The sequence below is a fragment of the Alligator mississippiensis genome, chromosome 14 (assembly GCF_030867095.1).
Source record: "Alligator mississippiensis isolate rAllMis1 chromosome 14, rAllMis1, whole genome shotgun sequence".
Lineage (NCBI taxonomy): Eukaryota > Metazoa > Chordata > Crocodylia > Alligatoridae > Alligator > Alligator mississippiensis.
The window spans coordinates 28,264,160-28,283,726 of NC_081837.1; the positions used below are offsets into that span (position 1 = coordinate 28,264,160).

The 19,567-nt window shown below is 47.0% G+C and overlaps 1 protein-coding gene across 3 annotated transcripts in view; it reads left to right on the top strand.

Annotated features, from left to right (window-relative positions):
• Positions 1-19,567, top strand: part of MTMR4 (myotubularin related protein 4) — a 78,905-nt gene that overhangs the window by 51,376 nt on the left and 7,962 nt on the right. For all 3 annotated transcript variants that reach the window (XR_009456695.1, XM_014609858.3, XM_019486340.2), the window contains 9 exons: positions 3,545-3,627; positions 3,926-4,092; positions 5,119-5,215; positions 11,069-11,182; positions 14,794-14,990; positions 15,338-15,466; positions 15,937-16,048; positions 16,893-17,088; positions 17,618-17,803. Coding sequence is in view for 2 of the 3 variants with exons in the window: in XM_014609858.3 (XP_014465344.1) it covers positions 3,545-3,627; positions 3,926-4,092; positions 5,119-5,215; positions 11,069-11,182; positions 14,794-14,990; positions 15,338-15,466; positions 15,937-16,048; positions 16,893-17,088; positions 17,618-17,803 (1,281 nt within the window). In the remaining variant the exon portion in view is untranslated. The remainder of the gene's footprint in view (positions 1-3,544; positions 3,628-3,925; positions 4,093-5,118; positions 5,216-11,068; positions 11,183-14,793; positions 14,991-15,337; positions 15,467-15,936; positions 16,049-16,892; positions 17,089-17,617; positions 17,804-19,567) is intronic.

The window sequence follows — 19,567 nt, forward strand, 5'->3', positions numbered from 1 at the left end:
GGGGTAGGGGTAAAAGGGACTTGGTAGTGGGGGTCTACTACAGACCCCCAAACCAGGAGGAGGAGTTAGACCTAGAATTCTTGAGACAGCTCTCAAAGACAGTATGCTCAAAGGACCTGATTGTCATGGGTGACCTTAATTACCTGGATATCTGCTGGGAGGAGCAGTCAGCCAGGTCTCCCTGTTCATGTAGGTTCCTAACCTGCATACAAGACCTGCACCTAACACAGGAGATATGCAGTCCCACTAGGGGAAATGCCTTTCTTCGACCTGGTGCTGGACACAGGGGAGGCCTTGGTGGGGGATCTGCAAGTACAAGATAACCTAGGAGATAGTGACCACCTGTTGATAGGATTCACTATCCGGTAAAAGGTGGGAAAGATAACTAGTAGGGCAGAAGTGCTAGACTTCTGAAAGGCCAACTTCAACGAGTTCAGGAGATTAGTTGGAGTGGGACTGAGGGGTAATAACATCGGTGAGCTGGAAGTCCAGGGAGGGTAGGAGTTCCTCAAGGGACTGATCTTGCAGACACAGAGGGGTACCATCCCAGTACACATAAATAAAGTGAGGCAAAAGAGCCAAGAAACCCTCTTGACAGAGCAGGGAAATCCAAGAGAGCCTACAGGGGAAAAGAGAGGCTTACAGGCTGTGGAAGCAAGGGGCAGCCACCAGGGAGGAGTATACCTGCTTGGCTTGCACTTGCAGGGAAGTAGTGAGGAAGTCCAAAGCAGAAACAGAACTCAAGCTGGCAACAAAGATTAAGGGTAACAAAAAGTCCTTCTTTAAGTACATACGGAGAAAGAAGAAGGTGCAGGGTAACATAGGACCGCTACAGAATGGACTAGGGCAACTTGTAACGGATAGGATGGACAAAGCTGAGCTCTTAAAAGATTTCTTTGCATCTGTGTTTCTGTACACGGATACAAACATGCCTCCCAATGAGATTTTAGTCTGGCTTGAGAGAAATACCAGCCCACCAGTGGTTAGTGCTGACCTAGTGAAGGGGTACTTGGAGGGGTTGGAGGTATTTAAGTTGGCAGGCCCCAATGATCACCCAAGTGTACTAAAAGAACCGGCCGGTGTCATAGCGAAACCAGTGGCGCAACTGAGTGCTGGTGGCGCTCGGCAGGTCCCAGAAGACTGTAGAAGGGCCAATGTCGTCCCTGTTTTCAAGAAGGAGAGGAAGGAGGACCCGGGTAATTATAAGCCAGTTAGCCTCACCGTTATTCTTGTCAAAACATTAGGAAAAATAATTAGGGATCACATTTGTGGGGAGCCAGTGGTTAATACAATGTTAAGGGGCAACCAGCATGGGTTTATAGCATGCAGATCCTGCCTGACTAACCTGGGCTCTTTTTATGACCAGGTCACAAAGTGCTTAGATGCAGGAACAGAGGTAGATGTTATTTACTTGGCTTTTAAAAAGGCATTCGACATAGTGTCACACCCAATTTTTACAAGTAAACTAAGTAGCTGTGATGTGGATTTTTTCAGTCAGGTGGGTAGAAAACTGACTTACAGGATGCATCCAGAGAGTGGTGGTGGATGGGTCGGTTTCTACCTGGAGAGATGTGGGCAGTGGTGCCCCCCAAGGCTCTGTCCTTGGACCAGTACTGTTCCATATCTTCATCAGTGAATTGAATGCGGGTGTAGAAAGCACTCTGTCCAAATTCGCAGACGACACCAAGCTATGGGGTATAGTAAACACACTAGAGGGTAGGGAGTGAATTCAGGCGGATTTAGATAAACTGGGGAAGTGGGCGGATCAGAATAGGATGCAATTTAACAAAGATAAATGCAAAGTACTGCTCCTGGGGAGAAAGAATCACCAATACACCTATAGACTGGGAAGTACCATTCTAAGTAGCACAGCAGCAGAAAGGGATCTTGGAAGTCACAGTTGACAAAAAATGAATATGAGTCGCCAATGTGACGAAGTAGTAAGTAAGGCTAACCACACTCTTTCCTGCATTAGTAGGTACATCACAAGCAGGTCTAGGGAGGTGATGCTTCCCCTCTATGCGGCTTTGGTGAGGCTGCAGCTGGAGCTCTGCGTCCAGTTTTGGGCGCCGCACTTCAAGAGGGATGTGGATAACCTGGAAAGGGTTCAGAGGAGGGCTACTCATATGGTTGTGGGCCTGCAGGTAAGATCCTATGAAGACAGATTGATGGACCTGAATCTCTTTAGCCTCCGGAAGAGAAGGCTGAGAGGTGGCTGTCTACAAACTCATTGTGGGGGGTCAACAGGGAATAGGGGATGCTCTCTTTACCAGGGCGCCCCTCGGGGTTACTAGAAACAATGGCCATATAAACTGAAGGAGAGTAGATTTAGATTGGACATCAGGAAGAAATCCTTTACAGTGAAGGTTGCCAAAATATGGAATGGGCTTCCAAGGGAGGTGGTGCTTTCCCCTACCTTGGAGGTGTTGAAAAGGAGATTAGGCAAGCACCTGGCTGGGGTTACTTAGCCCCAGTAATCTTTCCTGCCCAGAGCAGGGGGTCAGACGATGATCTAATCGGTCCCTTCTGACCCTGGAAATCTATAAGGACATCTATTCCAACCCCCTGCTCAAAGCAAGAACATCCCCAGCTAGATTATCCCAGCCAAGGATTTGTCTAGCCAGGTCTTAAAAACTTTCAAGGATGGAGATTCCACAACCTTTTTGGGTAACCTGTTCCAGTGTTTTACTACCCTACTAGTGGGAGAGTTTTTCTTAATATCTAACCTAAACTTCCCTTGCTGCAACCCGAGATCGTTGCTCCTTGTTCTGTTATCTGCCACCACTGAGAACAGTCTAGCTCTGTCCTCTTTGGAACCACCCTTCAGGTAGTTGAAGGCTGCTGTTAAATCCCTGCTCAGTCTTCTCTTCTATGGACTAAATAAGCCCAGTTCTCTCAACCTCTCAGAAGTAATGTGCCCCAGCTCCCTAACCATTTTCATTGTCCTCTGCCAGACTCTCTCCAGTTTGTCCATATCCTTTCTGTAGTGGGGGCCCAAAACTGGACACGGTACTCCAGATGTGACCTCACCAGTGCCGAATAGTTGGATTGTAAGACATGTGAGGAAGGGCTTTTGCAGCCCAACCTAAAACTCACTTCTCTTGTATTGAGACTAGGGGCAGGGCACCCGGATCTGTGACCACACTGCAGAAATTCAAGACTTCCTCCCACAGCATTATACACATGAGGGTCTCTCACCCAAATTTGCCTGCTTATCTTGCCCCCTCTATGTCTGTGATCCCCTTTGCTCACTAGGCTGTATCCAGGAAGCCTGTATTACTAGTATCAAGTGCCATCAATGTCCTTTAGTGCCCAATGAGTCCTTCTCTGACAGTGAGACCATGACCAGGGGGGTGGAGGGAGGTCTTGGTGTTTCTCCTTAAGGGAGACTCAAGGGTCTCAATTATAAAGCTGCATAAACCAGGGAATGTCCTGTTGCGTACATCAAACTCTGGCACTGGGAGTTGCTTACAGAGGCTTGACCAGGGCTGGGGTGCTGATCAGTGTGAGATGTCTTATGATGTCCTGTGTCTGCCTGCTTTAGGTGCCTTTGAGGATGATGGAAAGTGTGGAGTGTCGGGACATGTTCCAGCTGCACATTGTCTGCAAGGACTCCAAAGTGATCAGGTAGCTAAACTGTCCCATGATCTACTACCACAGCATGAAGGCTTCTCCAGGCCCAGATACAGTCATCAGCCTTGGGGAACCCCTCTTCTCACCATCGCAGCTGTCAGGCTCCACCATCTAGAGGTGCCTTCTGTGTACAGGTGTGGCTGAGCCTTCCTTAGGGAAGGCCAGAGCCCCTTGGGCCTTCCAGGAAAGTTGGACTGTACCCCCCTCCCCCAGTTAAATTGCAAGAGAGTGGTGTTTCCTGCAAGTATTTCCTGCCTGGGCCCTAGTGAGCTTGTGTCTTTGTGTTCTGCAGGTGCCATTTCTCCACCTTTAAGCAGTGCCAGGAGTGGCTGAAGAGGCTTACTCGAGCCATTGCCCGCCCTGCTAAGCCTGAGGACCTGTTTGCATTTGCCTACCATGCCTGGTGCTTGGGGGTTTGTGCTGATGAGGAGGATCAGCATGCACATCTATGCCGCCCAGGTGAGAGCCTGCCCAGATGGAGGCAGACCATAGGGGTGCTGTTCACACCCTGTTATCAGGTGCATCTTGTCTTCTCTTGTGGCCTTACTAATCCTTCCAAAAATCCAGTCACCCAAGTAATCCATGGAACTCCTTGCTATGAATGAGACCAAGGATTTAATAGTTTTTCTAGGGTCTGACACTGGCCCAGGTAATGGGAACATCTAGAGTCATATTGGACAAAAGTGTCAGAGAGAGAAACTTGTGTGCACTGGGGACAAGTCAACTCTACTTGAGGAATCTAGAAGAAATGTTCCTGGGACATGATTATTTCACAGTTGACCACTAGGGGGCTTCCTTGTTTCTTGCTCTGAAGCTGCTACTATAGTAACTCACAGGCCATGTCCAGATGAGCACAGACGTTTGCTTCCCTGGGGACAAATAGCAGCATTGTACCTTGTGCAACAGCTACTTGTCCCTGGGGAACATCCGTGCCATGTACACCAAGTTTCCCCAGGAGTGGTAAGAGAAGCAGAGGCCAGCACTGTGCTGGTCCCAGCAGCTTTACCTGGGGTTCTGGGGGGCCTCCTGGGGCTGCAGCTGTGGCACTCCTGCAGAGCAGAGCCTGGCTGGCAGCCACAGCACAACTCTGGGCAGCCCAGCTCCACTTTTCAGCAGCATGGAAAACACATGACTGTGCAGTGTGTGGCACTGCAAACATGTTTGCGGTGCCACATATCCATGGTCTTCTGAACGTGCCCACAAAGAGGGGATGGGATCAAACCATCAATGCTTTGGCACATCTCCATGTATTTTTGCTGTGACACTGAGAGGTACTTTTTGTAAATCAGAACAAGAAATAAACACCATGGAACCAGCTGTAACCACTTGGAACTCTCAGTCCTCCCACAAAATACTATGAAGATAACATGAGGTGGCTTATCTCTCATCTAGCCCTATGTTGGTGGTCTTAAAGTTTAAGCTGACAGGGTTGTTTCCTTGGCCCTGTTCAGTCCTCAGTAACTACCCTGTACTTTACTATTCCAGGAGACCATGTAAGATACCGGTTTCAGATGGAGTTAGCAAGGATGGGCTTTGACTTGCAGAATGTCTGGAGGGTCTCTGACATCAACAGCAATTATAAGTGAGTAGTATACCAGGTATACCCTACCCAGCTCATCACCTTACCCTGGGCAAGCGTCAGACAAAGAAGTGTACAAGCCAGATCCATCCCCTCAGATCATGTAATTTGAGCAACACTGCACTTAACCTGCAGGGCTAGCATCACTGCAACAAATGCTGCCATGTCCAGTTTGTAATGTAATGGGTGTGGTTCTTCCACTAAAGCATTTTGAAACCTTTAAAACTATTTGCCTGAGAATTTCTTTAATGTACAGCTCCTTTTTCTGATTAGTCCTGGGCTCCAGTCCGGGGCTCTGAAACATTCACATAGTAAGAAATCCCAGGTTCCCATGACTGACTCAGTATTGCTGTGTTTTTAGTGTCATATTCTTTGTTTCAGTGTCTGTGTCCACCTGGTGCCTGTGGTGTAGAATGTAAGCTGTTTGGGCTAGGGATAATCTTTTATTTTGCTTTCTAGTGCACCAGGTAGTAGGGCTCCTGGGCACAGTAACAGGTGAATAATAGTCTGGGGGCTTGACAGTAAGCCAATAAAAGCTTTTCTTCATGTGTCACAATCAACACTAAGCCCAAAACAACATTTATTTCTGCTGAGCCTAAGTGCCCTATTTTGAAATCCAGCAAATACTTCCCTCAGTTTTTCCTGCAGCTGTCTCATGTCAGCAGACATCCTCATTTCAAGGTGAAAGACATTGTGCATGGCCTTTTAGGAAGCCCCTAGAGCACTGAGAATCCCAGAGGAGTCCTACAGCTTGTTCAGTTACCACAGGAAATCAAGGTTGGCAGCTTCCTGAATTGAGGGGAAAATGGCAGTAGCCTGTTTGAAGAGCACTCTGTCTCTTGTTTTGACGCTGCCATTATACTACCCATCCTTTCCCATGGTGCATCTCCTTGCAAACTGGTATCCAGCAACTTAATGAGTTCCTGGTTCACAACTTTCCTAGTAGCCAAAAGACCATGTCACTGCTTTCGGGTGGCTGAAGTGACTCAATCACATGTTGTCATGTGGTGGCTGTATTGTGAATTTGTAAAACATCTTTGGTTAAGAAACAGTGTCTGTGCTTATCTATCAGAATGTTCTCTGGGACTTGGTATCCACTTCACTTAATTTCCTCTGGGCATGTCCCCACATGCAGGGGCATACATTTGCAGTGGCAAAAAAGTGGCACAAATTTGTGCCGCTACTTCTTTGCTGCTGTGCACGCCTTGGCACGTGTGCTTTGCTGTGGGGCAAAATGCCCCACTTCGGGAAACTGCCGTTTCCCCACTGCTCCCAGCTCCCTATGTGCTAGAGGAGCCAGGATGGAACTAAAGGAGGATAGATGCTCTGGCTGGCAGCCAGAGTATCTCCCAGGAGAACCAAGCCTCTGTGTCTGTGGCTTTGTGTTCCTGTGTCACGTGCCATAATGCTTTTTTGCACGGTGTTTTAGGGGGTTTTTTGCTACCAGGTAATCCCGGCACTGCAGATTTTAATGTGCTGGGCCTACAGTTTGTGGTGCCACAAACTGCACATGCCTGCACTTCTGGATCCAGCTTCCGTGGTCTCTGTATAAATCAGAACTGTTTTTCTGACTTACAAGAATTCAATGTTCCCTTCTACCATAGTTACAGGGCTGGCTGCACCTTTGACCTCTCTCAGTCTCTTCAAGTATTGTGCATACTTGGTCTGAGGCTAAGAGCTGTCACCTCCTTGGGATGGAATTCTGTGGTTCTCTGCCTTTCAGGCCTTGGGACTGTGGTCCTCTGGTACCCACCATGATTATTACAGTAGGCCTGGCTTGGGGTCAAGACCTGCAATTACTTTGTTCATAATTATTGGCCAGAATCATTGGCAGCCACTGACCAGAGTGTCTTAAAGCAAAGTATAATTTTATTATAACCAAAGCAAGGAAAAAAGACCTTAAAAAAACCTGATGAAGAATTCCTTGCGTTTGAAAGCTTGTCTGATTTTTATACCAACTGTGCAGTTGGTCCAGTAAAAGATATTGCCCAAAAACATTCTTGCCTGTCTTAATAGACAGACTATATACATATCCAGCTTGGCTTACCTAATGTCTTCCTGTCTTCTGCACAAAGGTACTGGAAAAGTGAAACTTCCAGTACACTCCTTGAAACCTCTTAAGGTTTGAGCAACATAAACTGTTCCCTTAACTCAGAAACCAGTTCCCTCTCCCTGCTTCAGGGAGTTTATCTTCAAATACTGCTCAGCCTTTGATCTTTACCCTCCCCACCCCCTCCACAAGAGTCAGGTTACTCTTTACCTGTTTATAGCCGTTTTATCTGTTAGTTCCCAGCATTGTCAAAACCGATTTGCTGGAAACAGGATATAGGATTCTCAGAGTTAATAACTTTGCCATTAACTTTCAGGTGTGTGTAGGATGTTCTTATCTGGGAACCATCATATCCTTCCAGGCAATAGGCCTCACTGAATTAAAAAAAATAAGCATAAAGTAAACATTATACTATTGCTAATATGTCATTTTTCTCAATAAGTAGGTCACGTAGAATAGTCATAATTACACAGCAGGTCCATGTCCATCACACCTTAAATAGTATTTGTATAGTATCCCACATACTTGCTGGAAAATGTAATCTGTGTTCTGAAATATCCCACACAACAGTCAGAACTCTGGTTTTTTTTAAATAAAAATAGCATCTTTCAAAAGCCCCAGAGCACATTAAAGATTCATTCTCACCCAGTGTCCTGTTTCATTTCCAGCTCTGTTCTCTTTGCAGTCTTGCTCTCCCTTGCTTCTGATTTCTCCTCACTGCTGTTGCAGGCAGGTCATATTCTCCTGCCTCTCTTCTGTCCTTCCAGCACAGGGCCCTATTTTAATCCAAGTCTGTCATTTAGCACCCATGACTACATTTTCCTTGCAAGTATGTAGATGCTCCACAGTGGTTGTAGATACCATTAATATACACACTGGTGCCTGTGCTGAGATAGACTCTTTGAAGTGACTGTTGGTTGTAAGGTGAAAATGTGTTGTGTAAATGCTCTTCTGAAGGTCTAGCAAAAAACACTCTACGTTTTGCTCATGCTGACTTATGTAGTTGTGTTATTGTACCTGCATTTCCTAGGATTAAACCCTGCTCATTCAGGAATCTTCCATGCAATACTTTGAGCACATGAAACCCGCTGTGGAGTGCAAGGCTGTCATCTTGTATAGAGTCAGCAGAGGTTATGAGTCTGTTACACACCCAGCTGGAAAGGTATGGCCTCCTGCTTGTAGCTTTGGAGGTCCCTAGAACAATCACCTGTGAGTTGGCTAAAGTGGCAGCCACAGTACATGCACTTCTCTATGAGCTGCCTTTTAATCACGTCTGACTCAAATATGCCAAAATGACAAGCCTTGACTATTTCCCACAGTGCAGTAACATGAGTCAGTGGATTGCTTAGATATGTGCCTTCGATAACTTTGTATCAGATTTTATAACGTTATTAACACAATAAGAGAAGAATTTAAGTTTATTTTTGCCTGTTTAGATGTTCTTTCCTCTCCTGGAGAAATGCCCCACGCAGTGCAGTGATATTTTTCATTACTATATCTGCCTTATTCCACCTACTGGCAATCTCTCAGGAGGAATAGCTCATCCCTCTGCATGGAGACCAGTAGCATTCAGCTTGAAAGTTGGTAGTGAACTGACTTCTGCTGATCCTCCACTTGTGCATGAGAACTCCTTTCACCTAGAGTTTCTGTGGGTAGGTGTGACTAGTAAGCATCTGCCCATCATATCTTTCTTGCAGGTGAATGCTGGAGTTCAGTTCTGTGGAACATAACACAAACAATGGCTGGCTCTTCATTTTTCCGCATGCCTGCTTATTCAGACAACCGACTTGCATACCACTCCCAAGCCCTTCTTGGTGCCTTTTTCTTCTTTCTCCTCCTATACCACCAAAAGCCAACAAACCAAGGGCCCAAATAAGAACCCAAAGCGAGATTGTAGCTGGGCAGAGCTGGAACAATGCGCCACTGTTTCTAATGGCTATTGCCTTCCTTATAGAGGAATCCCGCAGGCCAGATTCAGCCCATCAACAGATTGGATCCAACCTGCGGGCAGGCACTCACCAATTGGTTGTATCCAGTGTGCAGTGCTCCAATTGGGGCCAAACCCCACCCACTCCCACCTGGGGCAGCCCATGGCATGCTCCTGTCTGCCCCAGCCCTGGCCAACGCGCACAACTTTCCGGCAAAGCTGCTTCCAGTGTGGCTGCAGCCACCTGCGTGCTGCTTGGCTCCTCCAGCCTCCAGTGGTTCTCTTCCTTCTGCCCCTGCTGCACCACTTTGGGCAGCAGGTAGCATGGGGATGCGTTCCAGGCACTACATGCCCAGCCAGGAGGGGTGGGAAGCTGCAGCCAGGCAGCTCCTGCCCCAGTGTTCATGGCTCCAGCTCTCAGCCACCTTCTACTCAGCACCCCCTGCTGGGAAGAGCTGAGTGCTGTCCCCAGCCCCAGCCTGCCTGCAACAGCAGCCTGCCCTTGCCCTGCACACAAATCCCGGGGCACACTCCCCCCATGCCCTCCCAGGGTGCATGCAGCAGCAGGAGCCACCCTGCACCCCCTCTGGATGAGCCACTCACAGCTTTGTCCTGTGCCCCACCCTGGTTGTGCAGCTCCTGCCTCTGCTCCTGCTCCAGCTCCACTCCCTGCCTCACTGTTGGGGTCTTGATCCGCCCCCCACTTCACCCCTTCCTTTCCCCCTTTCCCCTTCCCCCACAACAGACTTACCACTTGGACACTACTCTCCAAGCTGCCTGGCTGCATATTGGCAATCAGATCAGTATCGGCCGATATGGCTCATTAAAATCTGATCAGTATCAGCCAATATGGCCATCGGTATCAGCCCAAAAAAATCTCTGTCAGTGCACTGCACCCCTACTTTATTTTGAGCTATTCTTCAATTGCCTCTACACTATTCAAGAAAACCTAAAAATAATTTTGCCCTGATTTATATATAAAATTAAAATGTTACAGTAGAAGTTTAGTTTTTAGTATAAGATTTGTTTTTTATCTATAATTTGTTAAAATTATATCTTCTGAAAAATTTTATGCATGCGGCCCCCAGCAGCTCACCAAAATTCATTAAGTTAACCACCAGCCAAACTAATTGCCTACCCCCAAGTTAGAGGTATGTCACAGGCATTCTGTGTAAAGTTTAAGCTTAACCAGTCTCCATGTTCTAAAACAGCACAAGGCAGCACTGGACAACCTTTGCTCTTGAGACGGATAAAAACTGCGGTTTTGGCTCCATTTTTTCGAATTGTTCTAGCTCTTCAACTGGGATTTTGCTTTGGGTTCTTACTTGAGCCTTTGGTTTCTTAGCTTTCGATGGCAGGAAGAAAAGAGGAACCAAGAAGGGCTTGTGGAAGCATTACTGGTTTGGTTGTAGCTGCACTAGGAATAAAGAAAAATAACCCATTTAATAATAAAACCCTTTGTCCCTGTAATAAATGAGTAGGGGCCATTCTCATTCTCTTTCTGGCCCTCACCATCTACTAATTTCCTGGTATGTGACAGGGACTTGCCTCCTTATGCCTGTGAGGATTGCTCAGGTCTAATGGGATGTTCTCTTGCCCTGCATTCCTTTGGGGAGGGCAGGACTTCTTACTGAATGCTCTGTGATGATGATTTGTCCTGGGATGTCCAGTCTCACACAGCCCAGTCCACGTCCCTTTCTCTTAAGATAGCTGTTTAAACAAATAATTGCTGTTCCCATGGCAGCTGGGAATAATCACTCAAAGCTTTTTGTGGTCATTAGTCATGTTCAAATAGACCTGTTCTTCCTGTAGAGAAATGGAAAAATGCACATTCAGATTGCCCAGCTCTGATCTCTGCCTTGTTACCTTCTCTTTCTAGACTCTGTACCAGTTATCCCCAGAAGCTGCTAGTTCCGGTCTGGATCACAGACAAAGAGCTGGAGAATGTGGCCTCCTTTAGGTCTTGGAAAAGGATCCCTGTTGTTGTGTACAGGTAAAAAGAATCTGCAATAGCTGTCCTTTGCCTCCTAGCCCATGATACATGACATCACGAATCCTACCCTAGGGTCAATACACTCCGGGTACTGTGACTGCAGCACAATTAGAAATCGGGTTGTGTGCTTGTACCTCCAGCCAGCTATTTTGTGGAAATTTCTTTATGCTCTCTTTGTTGGGAGCCTATACAGACACGTCGTCCCCTACAACAACTATGAACCTTGATGGAAGGCACTATCCAATGAGGGTAGTATCGAGGAAAGAAGATATAATTCTTCATCAGATGTCATAGTTTCCCTACGTACAGTCAGAGTTAAGGCTGCTAGTTCTGTCCCTACTAGAGGTGCCACCTGGAACTAAGGTCTGCAGAGCACTTGTAGCCAGGCACTGTAATTTTCTTAAACTTTGTAGGCCTGTTCTTTGCTTAAAGGTAACTTAGGAAAAAGATTAGACAAAAATGGTTCAGCTGCTTTTTAAGAATGTGAAGAGTAAAATGTACTCCCTCCCCCCTAGGGAGAAAAAAAATCCTCCCCAGGAGTTTGACACTTTTGAAAACTCTGGTGGCTGGTATAAATGCTGTAGTTAGCAGAGGCACTGGCCCTTGGGCACTAGTGGTATCTTTTAATATTCCAGGGCAAATTGTTTTCGATTGAACTGAGTTCTCTGAGTTTTTGAACTTTGTACTTCATTCATGCACAGTAACTCTCTGACAAGGCTGGAACTTTTTGACTACAATGTCTGCAGGCAATGACACTTGGGCACACAGGGGAATTTATGTAGTAAACTTGTAGTGAATCTGTTCCATGAGCAGAATAGCCCCATCTCATTCACTGTGCAGTGACCCATCCTACCATGGTACAGTGCACAGTAACTATAGAACATAGCAGCCTTTGTCATGAATGAAGCAGGGCTCTGTGGGAGTCCTGTCTGATTAAAAGTGTACTTCAGGAAAGTAACACACTTGAAATAGATTGTTCCCTAATCAGGTACAAAGCGAGAGGAGCAGCCTGTCCCACTCCATGTACACCTGGCAAGGTGTGTCCTTGGGGTCTCTAGCCACAAATTTTCTTCAATCAATTTCTTTTAAAAAAAATAAATCTCAGGAATTTCATACAAGGCCCCCAAGAACACCAGAGCCCAAAGCCAGGAGGTTCAAAAGGAGATAGCACTTGCAGTGTTAGCTCTGTTTCCTGGTACTGTTATTTTACTAAATATGGAAGTAAGCTGACAAAAGGATGTAGCAAACTGAGCTTAACCTAAACGTCACACCTCACTTACAACAGGGTCATAATAAACATGGTTGGTGCTAAGTCCAACTCTTTCCATTGTTAAGTTGGATTTAAAGCTAACTGCATCCTACATTGAAGGAAGGTGGCTTTGGAGCATACAAGCACAGTTCTGTTACCCTAATGCTTGTCTTTTTTAGAAATGATATGTGACGGAGCTGTGATGTCTGACTTTCTGCCTTTCTTGACTGAATGTTTATCAATGTAATATTACATTGCCATAGTTTTAGTATAAAAATTTTATCACACAGCTCCTTTAGTACATCGTACTCATAGTTGTAATTCTTGGCAGGCTTCAATGAAATTCTGGGAAAGAAATATTAAATAGATTATGTCACGGGTGTCAAATATATGGCCCATGGAGCTGCTCCATTTGGTCAGCTGGACTACTGGAAGTAGGGAGTGTGGGTGTGAGTGGTGGTGGGTGTGATCTGCTGTGGATTCTGGTGCCCCCTGTGGCCCTCAGAAGCAAGTGGGCAAACAAGGGCTGTGTCACACAGCTTTTGGTCGTCTGACCTGCTGCCATGGCAAGAGGCTGCCTGCCCATGGCTGCTTACCCTGCTATCACCATGGTGGCTGCAGCCACCACCACTGTTGTTGCTGCCACCACAGGGATCTCTGTCATTGCTGCCACTGCAGCCACCCCAGGTAAATTTGGCACCCATAGGTTATATTCTTTCTTGAGCGCTTATCATGCCTGCCTGTCCACAGAAGTGCTTCACATGCACCCAGGATTGGAATCTTTTGGCCAGGGGATGCTTAGTGTGACCCTAAAAGAAGGTTCTGGCCAAAAGACTGATGCTGAGGCTGTGCACACCAACTTTAGAGTTCAGACCATAGGTTGTAAAGAACAACAGGTCTTGCAGAGACAAGTAACTTTTTTTTCCTCCATAGCATTTTCCTAGTCCTCAGAGTTTCTTTATTTTGTCTAGGTGAGAATCTAGCCAGGGGCTTAGGTGGTACAAGTTTTGACATAAATAGCCATTGCAGTTGAGCATCCTCTGTCATTCCTGAGATGAGTTTGATTTGACAGACATTTGATTCAGTTTTATGAGCTTTGTTTATGCTTCTCTGCTCTGGACAGAGCTGTACCTCAGAATCATTCAGTAACAGTCTTGCTGTTCTCTTCTGGCACCCTAAGAACTAACTTTGGATTTGGTCACACCGACACTCATCTCTAACATCCACAGCTCCAGCAGCCTGGGCCTCATTGTGTCTGCTGTATGTATTTGGTGGTATCCCTCTATGCCTAGTGTGTTCAGTGCTGAGACAAGGAAATGTACCGTGTCTCCATTCTCGCCATGCTGATTTCAGGTTTCACTGCTGGAGTGGTGCATGGAGTAGCTAAAGCTTGCTGACACCTGTTCAACATCCACTCAGCTGGTGTCAAAAGCATGTATTTTCTTCTCCAGCATGCTCCTCCCCACCCCAATATGCCCACACGGATTGTTGCCCTTTGTAGTCTGGTTCTTTCTGGGGATGGCCTTGGTCAACAGTTGATGCGTAGTAGTTATAGACAGTGACTCTGTTTGTCCCACTTGTGTCTGAAGTTGGTGAACTTCAGGCTACACATTAGTTTGGGAAGGTCCAAATATTAGTTTGGAAAGACCAGAGAATCTGGCTTAATCTGTTTTATTTGTGGGAGCAAAGCCACGTGTCCCATGCTGGTAACTGCCCTGCAGGGCAGGGGAGTCCCCGGAAGGAACAGAGGAAGAATGCTCAGGCCAGATGCCTCCTTCCTTCTGCTCCCTGCATAGGGGTGAGGTCCTGGGCACTCCTTTTGGCAATCTCTTAGGCCAAACAGGGGAGCCAGGTCTTTAACACAGCTTCTCTTTTCATTGCCCACTCTTCACCCTATTGTACCCCTCCACTGTTCCCTGCATTTAACCTGCTGTGCACTCTGCATTGCTGTCTGGGTCAGGCACTGAGGGAGACAGTTCATGAGCCAAGGCTTTGGCCCATTGGAGTACAACTGCTCTGAACGCTGTTGAGTTCTCACAACTGGACACCTGTCTCTAAAAAGGGTCGGGGATGACCCCATGGCTTGTGTGCTAACCTGGGAGACAGGGCTTAGAACACTGGTCTCCCAGACACCATGTATGCTTACCTAACTTTTCTGTGTATCAGTTATATGTGGCAAGAATGACGGTCCTGTCCTACCTCACTGGGGGTAGGAGAGTTGAGAAAGAGAGCATCACATGTGTAGGCAGTACAGCCCTGGGAACAGATGAGTACCTGTAGTATCTGGATGAAGAGGGGTTCATTTTCTGAGAGATTGCTTGGTGTCTGCAGAGGGCTAGATCAGACTCACTTGCTTTCTCAGACATCTGCGGAATGGGGCCGTGATCGCTCGTTGCAGTCAGCCAGAAATAAGCTGGTGGGGCTGGCGCAATGCTGATGATGAGTATCTTGTGACCTCCATTGCCAAAGCCTGTGCCTTGAACCCTGGAGCAAAAGCAGCCAATGGAACGGCCCAGAATGGAACCAGCGAAGGCAACGAGGCCTGTGACACAGACTTTGGTAAGATGTCCCCCATCTCCCACTACCCGCTTCCCAGACACAGATGCTGCTTAGTTCTCTGCAGGGCTTTCCAGACCTGGGGCTTATGTTAGAGATACAGGCAAATCCAGGCAACTGGCTTTCCACATGGTGGGGGGGAGTTGATTCTCTGGTGTAGGGTTTAAAACAGACTCTAAGATTAGTGGTTAGGCCTTTTCAGGCTTTGACTGCATTGCACTGAGCAGAGCTTTTAACAAGCACTTTTTCAGAGTCTGGCAGCACTAGCTTAGTGAAGTGGGAGCAGAGCCATGGCACAGGAGGGAGGGGCACCCAACCATAAAGAGGCTCAGCCTGTTTTTGCTCTACAGATTCCTCACTGACGGCGTGTTCAGGTGTGGAGAATGCAGGTGCTCCGCAGAAACTGCTCATCCTGGATGCCAGGTCCTACACTGCAGCTGTGGCCAACAGGGCAAAGGGAGGAGGCTGTGAATGTGAAGGTATTCAACTATATTTGGGTTTTGTAGCAAATTTCATGGCATTACCTGCTTTACTTGCTCCCATTTGTTGGGGTCCTTCAGTACATGGCGTCAGATGGGGCAGCCTCTGAGTAGAGTTTCCAACACACAAATCTTTTTGAGTTTCCAGAGTACTGCAAAGTTGTTGGTTGTAGCCATGTTGGTCTAAGGACATACTCAGGCAAGGTTCTTTGGATAGATGTGATGTCTTTTATTAGACAACTAAATAGTTGGAAAAAACGCTGCAAGCGTTTGCCAACTAAGCTGCCTACTTATCCTTGAGACTGCTCTGGGACAGACTGCTTGCCTATGAGTGGGGGTCAGGAATGCACTAGGGTAGGTGGCAGCAGCCCCTCTTCTGCAAGTTGTGTCCAGGTTGTGATAGAACACCTGCAGTGACACATTTGCTCAGTGTGGCAGATCCTATCTGAGCTTCTCTGCATTATGTTTAGAGTATTACCCCAACTGTGAAGTGGTGTTCATGGGCATGGCCAACATCCACGCCATCCGGAACAGCTTCCAGTATCTTCGTGCTGTCTGTAGCCAGATGCCAGATCCTAGCAAGTAAGTGTTCATTCTCTTTAGTTCATCATGACATCATGGCTGCTACTCTCCCTGCTTGTTTCTTTCCTTGCCCCTCTAGAAATCCTCACTGCCTTGTTCCTGGTCTGTCACCTGTTCCAGGCCACCAGCTCAGGAATCAGAGTGGGAGGGAAATGTTGGCACATTTGCTGTGCTTGAGCATTACACACTCTGTGATTGCCAGTGACCAGCAAGGGAAACTTTTGAAGGAATGTTGTTGCTCTTTTTCATGGGCATGGGAATGACTTGTTCACACACCTGTAAAACACTATCCCCAGGGAAACTTAGACAGAGTAAGCCCTGATAATGTCTCTTCTGTGTGTTTCGGTAAAGAGTAACAAGTAGTAATACTGGGAGTAACAAGGAATAACGGCCATAAGTTGACAGAGAGTAGATTCAGGCTAGATATCAGGAGGCACTACTTCACAGTCGGGGCAGCCAGGAGCTGGAATCAACTTCCAGGGGAAATGGTGCTCGCTTCTACCCTGGGGGTCTTTAAAAGGAGGTTAGATAATCACCTAGCCGGGGTTGTTTGACCGCAGCATTCTTTCCTGCCCACAGCAGGGGGTCAGACTTGATGATCTGCTCAGGTCCCTTCCGACCCTACCAACTATGAAACTATGACCACCGAGTATTTGAGTCCCAGAAAAAATGGATTTGGTGGCTACATTCTGTATAGTTCTTCCTGAGCTGGCCAGCTTGCCTCAGTAGGAGATGGTGTGGGGAAAAAACAGAAGCATTTTCAGGACTCTAAGGAGTCTTGAGATAGATGTGTCCTTGAGCAGATAGCCAATAAACCACTTTCTTTCCTGTGCACATACTGTAGCTGGCTTTCAGCCCTGGAGAGCACCAAATGGCTGCAGCACCTTTCTGTCATGTTGAAGGCTGCAGTTCTCGTCTCCAATGCAGTGGATCGAGAGGGGCGTCCAGTGTTGATTCATTGCTCAGATGGCTGGGACAGAACCCCACAGATTGTAGCACTGGCAAAGATTCTTCTGGATCCATATTACAGGACCATGGAGGTACAATGGTGCTCTTATTTCAGCATCTGTTTAGTTGCTTTTGCCTGTGATGAGCTTCAGACAGCAGAAAAAAAGCCAGAGTGGAATTGTTATTCACCATATTGCTCTGTAAGAATTTCCAAGACTTGTTGCAGTGTGGTTTTCTTGTCCATCCACCTTGGACCTTTTCTGTAATGCATATTTCACTGGGTTTAAACCATGGGATTTCATAAGGAGGAAAAAGTAGGAGGGCTCAGCAGGTTTCCCACCATGTTCTCTGCATGTCACCCAAAGGGATTTGCTCCATGGATTTAGTAGCCACTCTTTTATAATCTGATTACAGGTTCTAAAAAGTACCTGTTCAGTTCTTTGGAACAAACCACATCCTTCTATAAAACCATGAGCTTTCAAGTTACTTTGCTCCTGAATTGAGCACAAATACAGTATCCTCTCTAGCCCTTCAGAAGCTGCCTGTATTATTGGAGCTGCCTCATGCTGCTCAGTGCTGTAGCCACCCCACCCTGCAATTAAATTTCTTCATTGTTGACAGGGTTTCCAGGTGCTGGTTGAATCAGACTGGCTGGATTTTGGTCACAAATTTGGTGATCGCTGTGGCCACCAGGAGAAGGTGGAAGATCAGAATGAGCAGTGCCCAGTGTTTCTTCAGTGGCTGGATGCTGTCCATCAGCTGCTCAAACAGTTCCCCTGTCTGTTTGAATTTAACGAAGCTTTCCTGGTAAGAACTGTGCCTGTCCAACAAGAGCTGAGGCAGAGGGAAAACTGGGATGGTTAGAGCTTGTTGTAGCTTAGGAAAAGCAAGGTGGACTTCTGTGAAAATGAAAGGCACCTTATTATTAGTTAGATTTTTTAGTGGCTGAGGGGTAAAGGAGGTCTCTACCAGTGAGGCCTCTGGGCAGTGGAAGCAGAATGGGGGCATGCCTGTTTGGCCTTTTTTGATCCTCAACCTGGTATCCTCACTGTGCTACTCGGCTGATGCAGTCTGCCCTTACATACTTGCATTTGATTGTACTGTCAGTTCACCTCTAGCTCTTTACAGTTATCCAGTGCTAATGGAATTCTACAATATGCCTTTTTTGCTGCCACACTGGGGCGTGTCAGTATGATAGTTATGTCCTGAACATTTCAGTGATGATAACAGGTTAAACACTCTAGTGTGAAAGATTTTAAAATAACTTTTCCACCCTTTTCAGTCAAAAGTTGGCAGACCTGCTTGTTCATCTGAGTTTGGAGATTTTTTTTCAAATAAATATGGACCTTCTTGTTGGTCTGTACCTCACTATAGACACATTAGAACAGTTTTATCATGTGGACTGATTATTTTTTTCTGCTTCATATTTTATGTTAATGAGGCATGTCACTCTTTTTATGTTTTCTGGGGTTTTATTGCAGTCAATTCCAGTAGTTATTGATTTACAGGGTCCTAAAAAATCTTCTGTAGAGCAACTCTTGGTAAATTTGCCAAAATTGATTCCTAGGCATTGATGAGTATATTTTGCTTCTTTGCAACGTATACCAAGTAAGACAGCGTCTGGCAAAGGGGTGGATTTAATTATATGCAAGACAGTTCTCCTTATGCTTGGAGACCCTTTCTAGCATATAATATCTCTAATGTAGCAAACTAATCTTCTTTCCTTGATTTACCCTTGTACTTATATGGACTGGATCCAAACAAGCAGTCACATGTGGTTTGTGACACCGCACACCTCATGAGTTGCACATTAATCAATGTGCGATGCTGCTAATTTCCAGCACTGGGGCAAAACTTGCTACTGGGATTTCCCAGTAGCAAAAAAAAAAAAAAAAGCCTGGAATAAAGTGGCGTCAAAGTGGAAGGTACTAAGACAAATGCAGAGATGCATTCTGTGGAGAGTCCCCATGCATGCTGTGCTATGGAGCCCCCATGCTGAGGCACCCTGCACCCCAGCCAGCCACTCCCTGTCTGGCTGGGATGCAGGATACCTCAAAACGGGAGTAGGCAGCCCTGGGCTGGCTGCTTTCCTGTCTCTGTGTGCCTCAGTGCAGGGGCTCCACTGCAGAGCTGCAGGCTGCCTGCTCCCCCGTCTCAAGGCACACTGCCTCAGAGTGGGTGCTCCACCTGTCTCAGCGCAGGGGCTCTGCAGTGGAGCCCCCGTTCTGAGGCACATGAAGACAGTCTTGAGCCACTCTGCGCCCTAGCCAGGGACTCTGCAGCACGGAGGGACTCTGCAGCATGTGGAGATGGGAGTGCAGGCAGTCCTGAGCTGCGTGCTCCCCCATCTCCATATGCTGCTCCCTGGCTGGCCAAGGCACAGGGTACCTCAGTGCAGGGAATGGCTAGCCCTTATTGAGGCACCCTGTAGCCTAGCCAGCACCCCCCTGCAGCATGTGGAGCAGTGGGACAATGTGTGCCACTGCAAACCACGTGCAGGTGCGTGCACTGCGGCACAAAGTAGTGGCACAAATTTGCACTGCTACTATTTGTGCTGCTGCAAAGGCATGC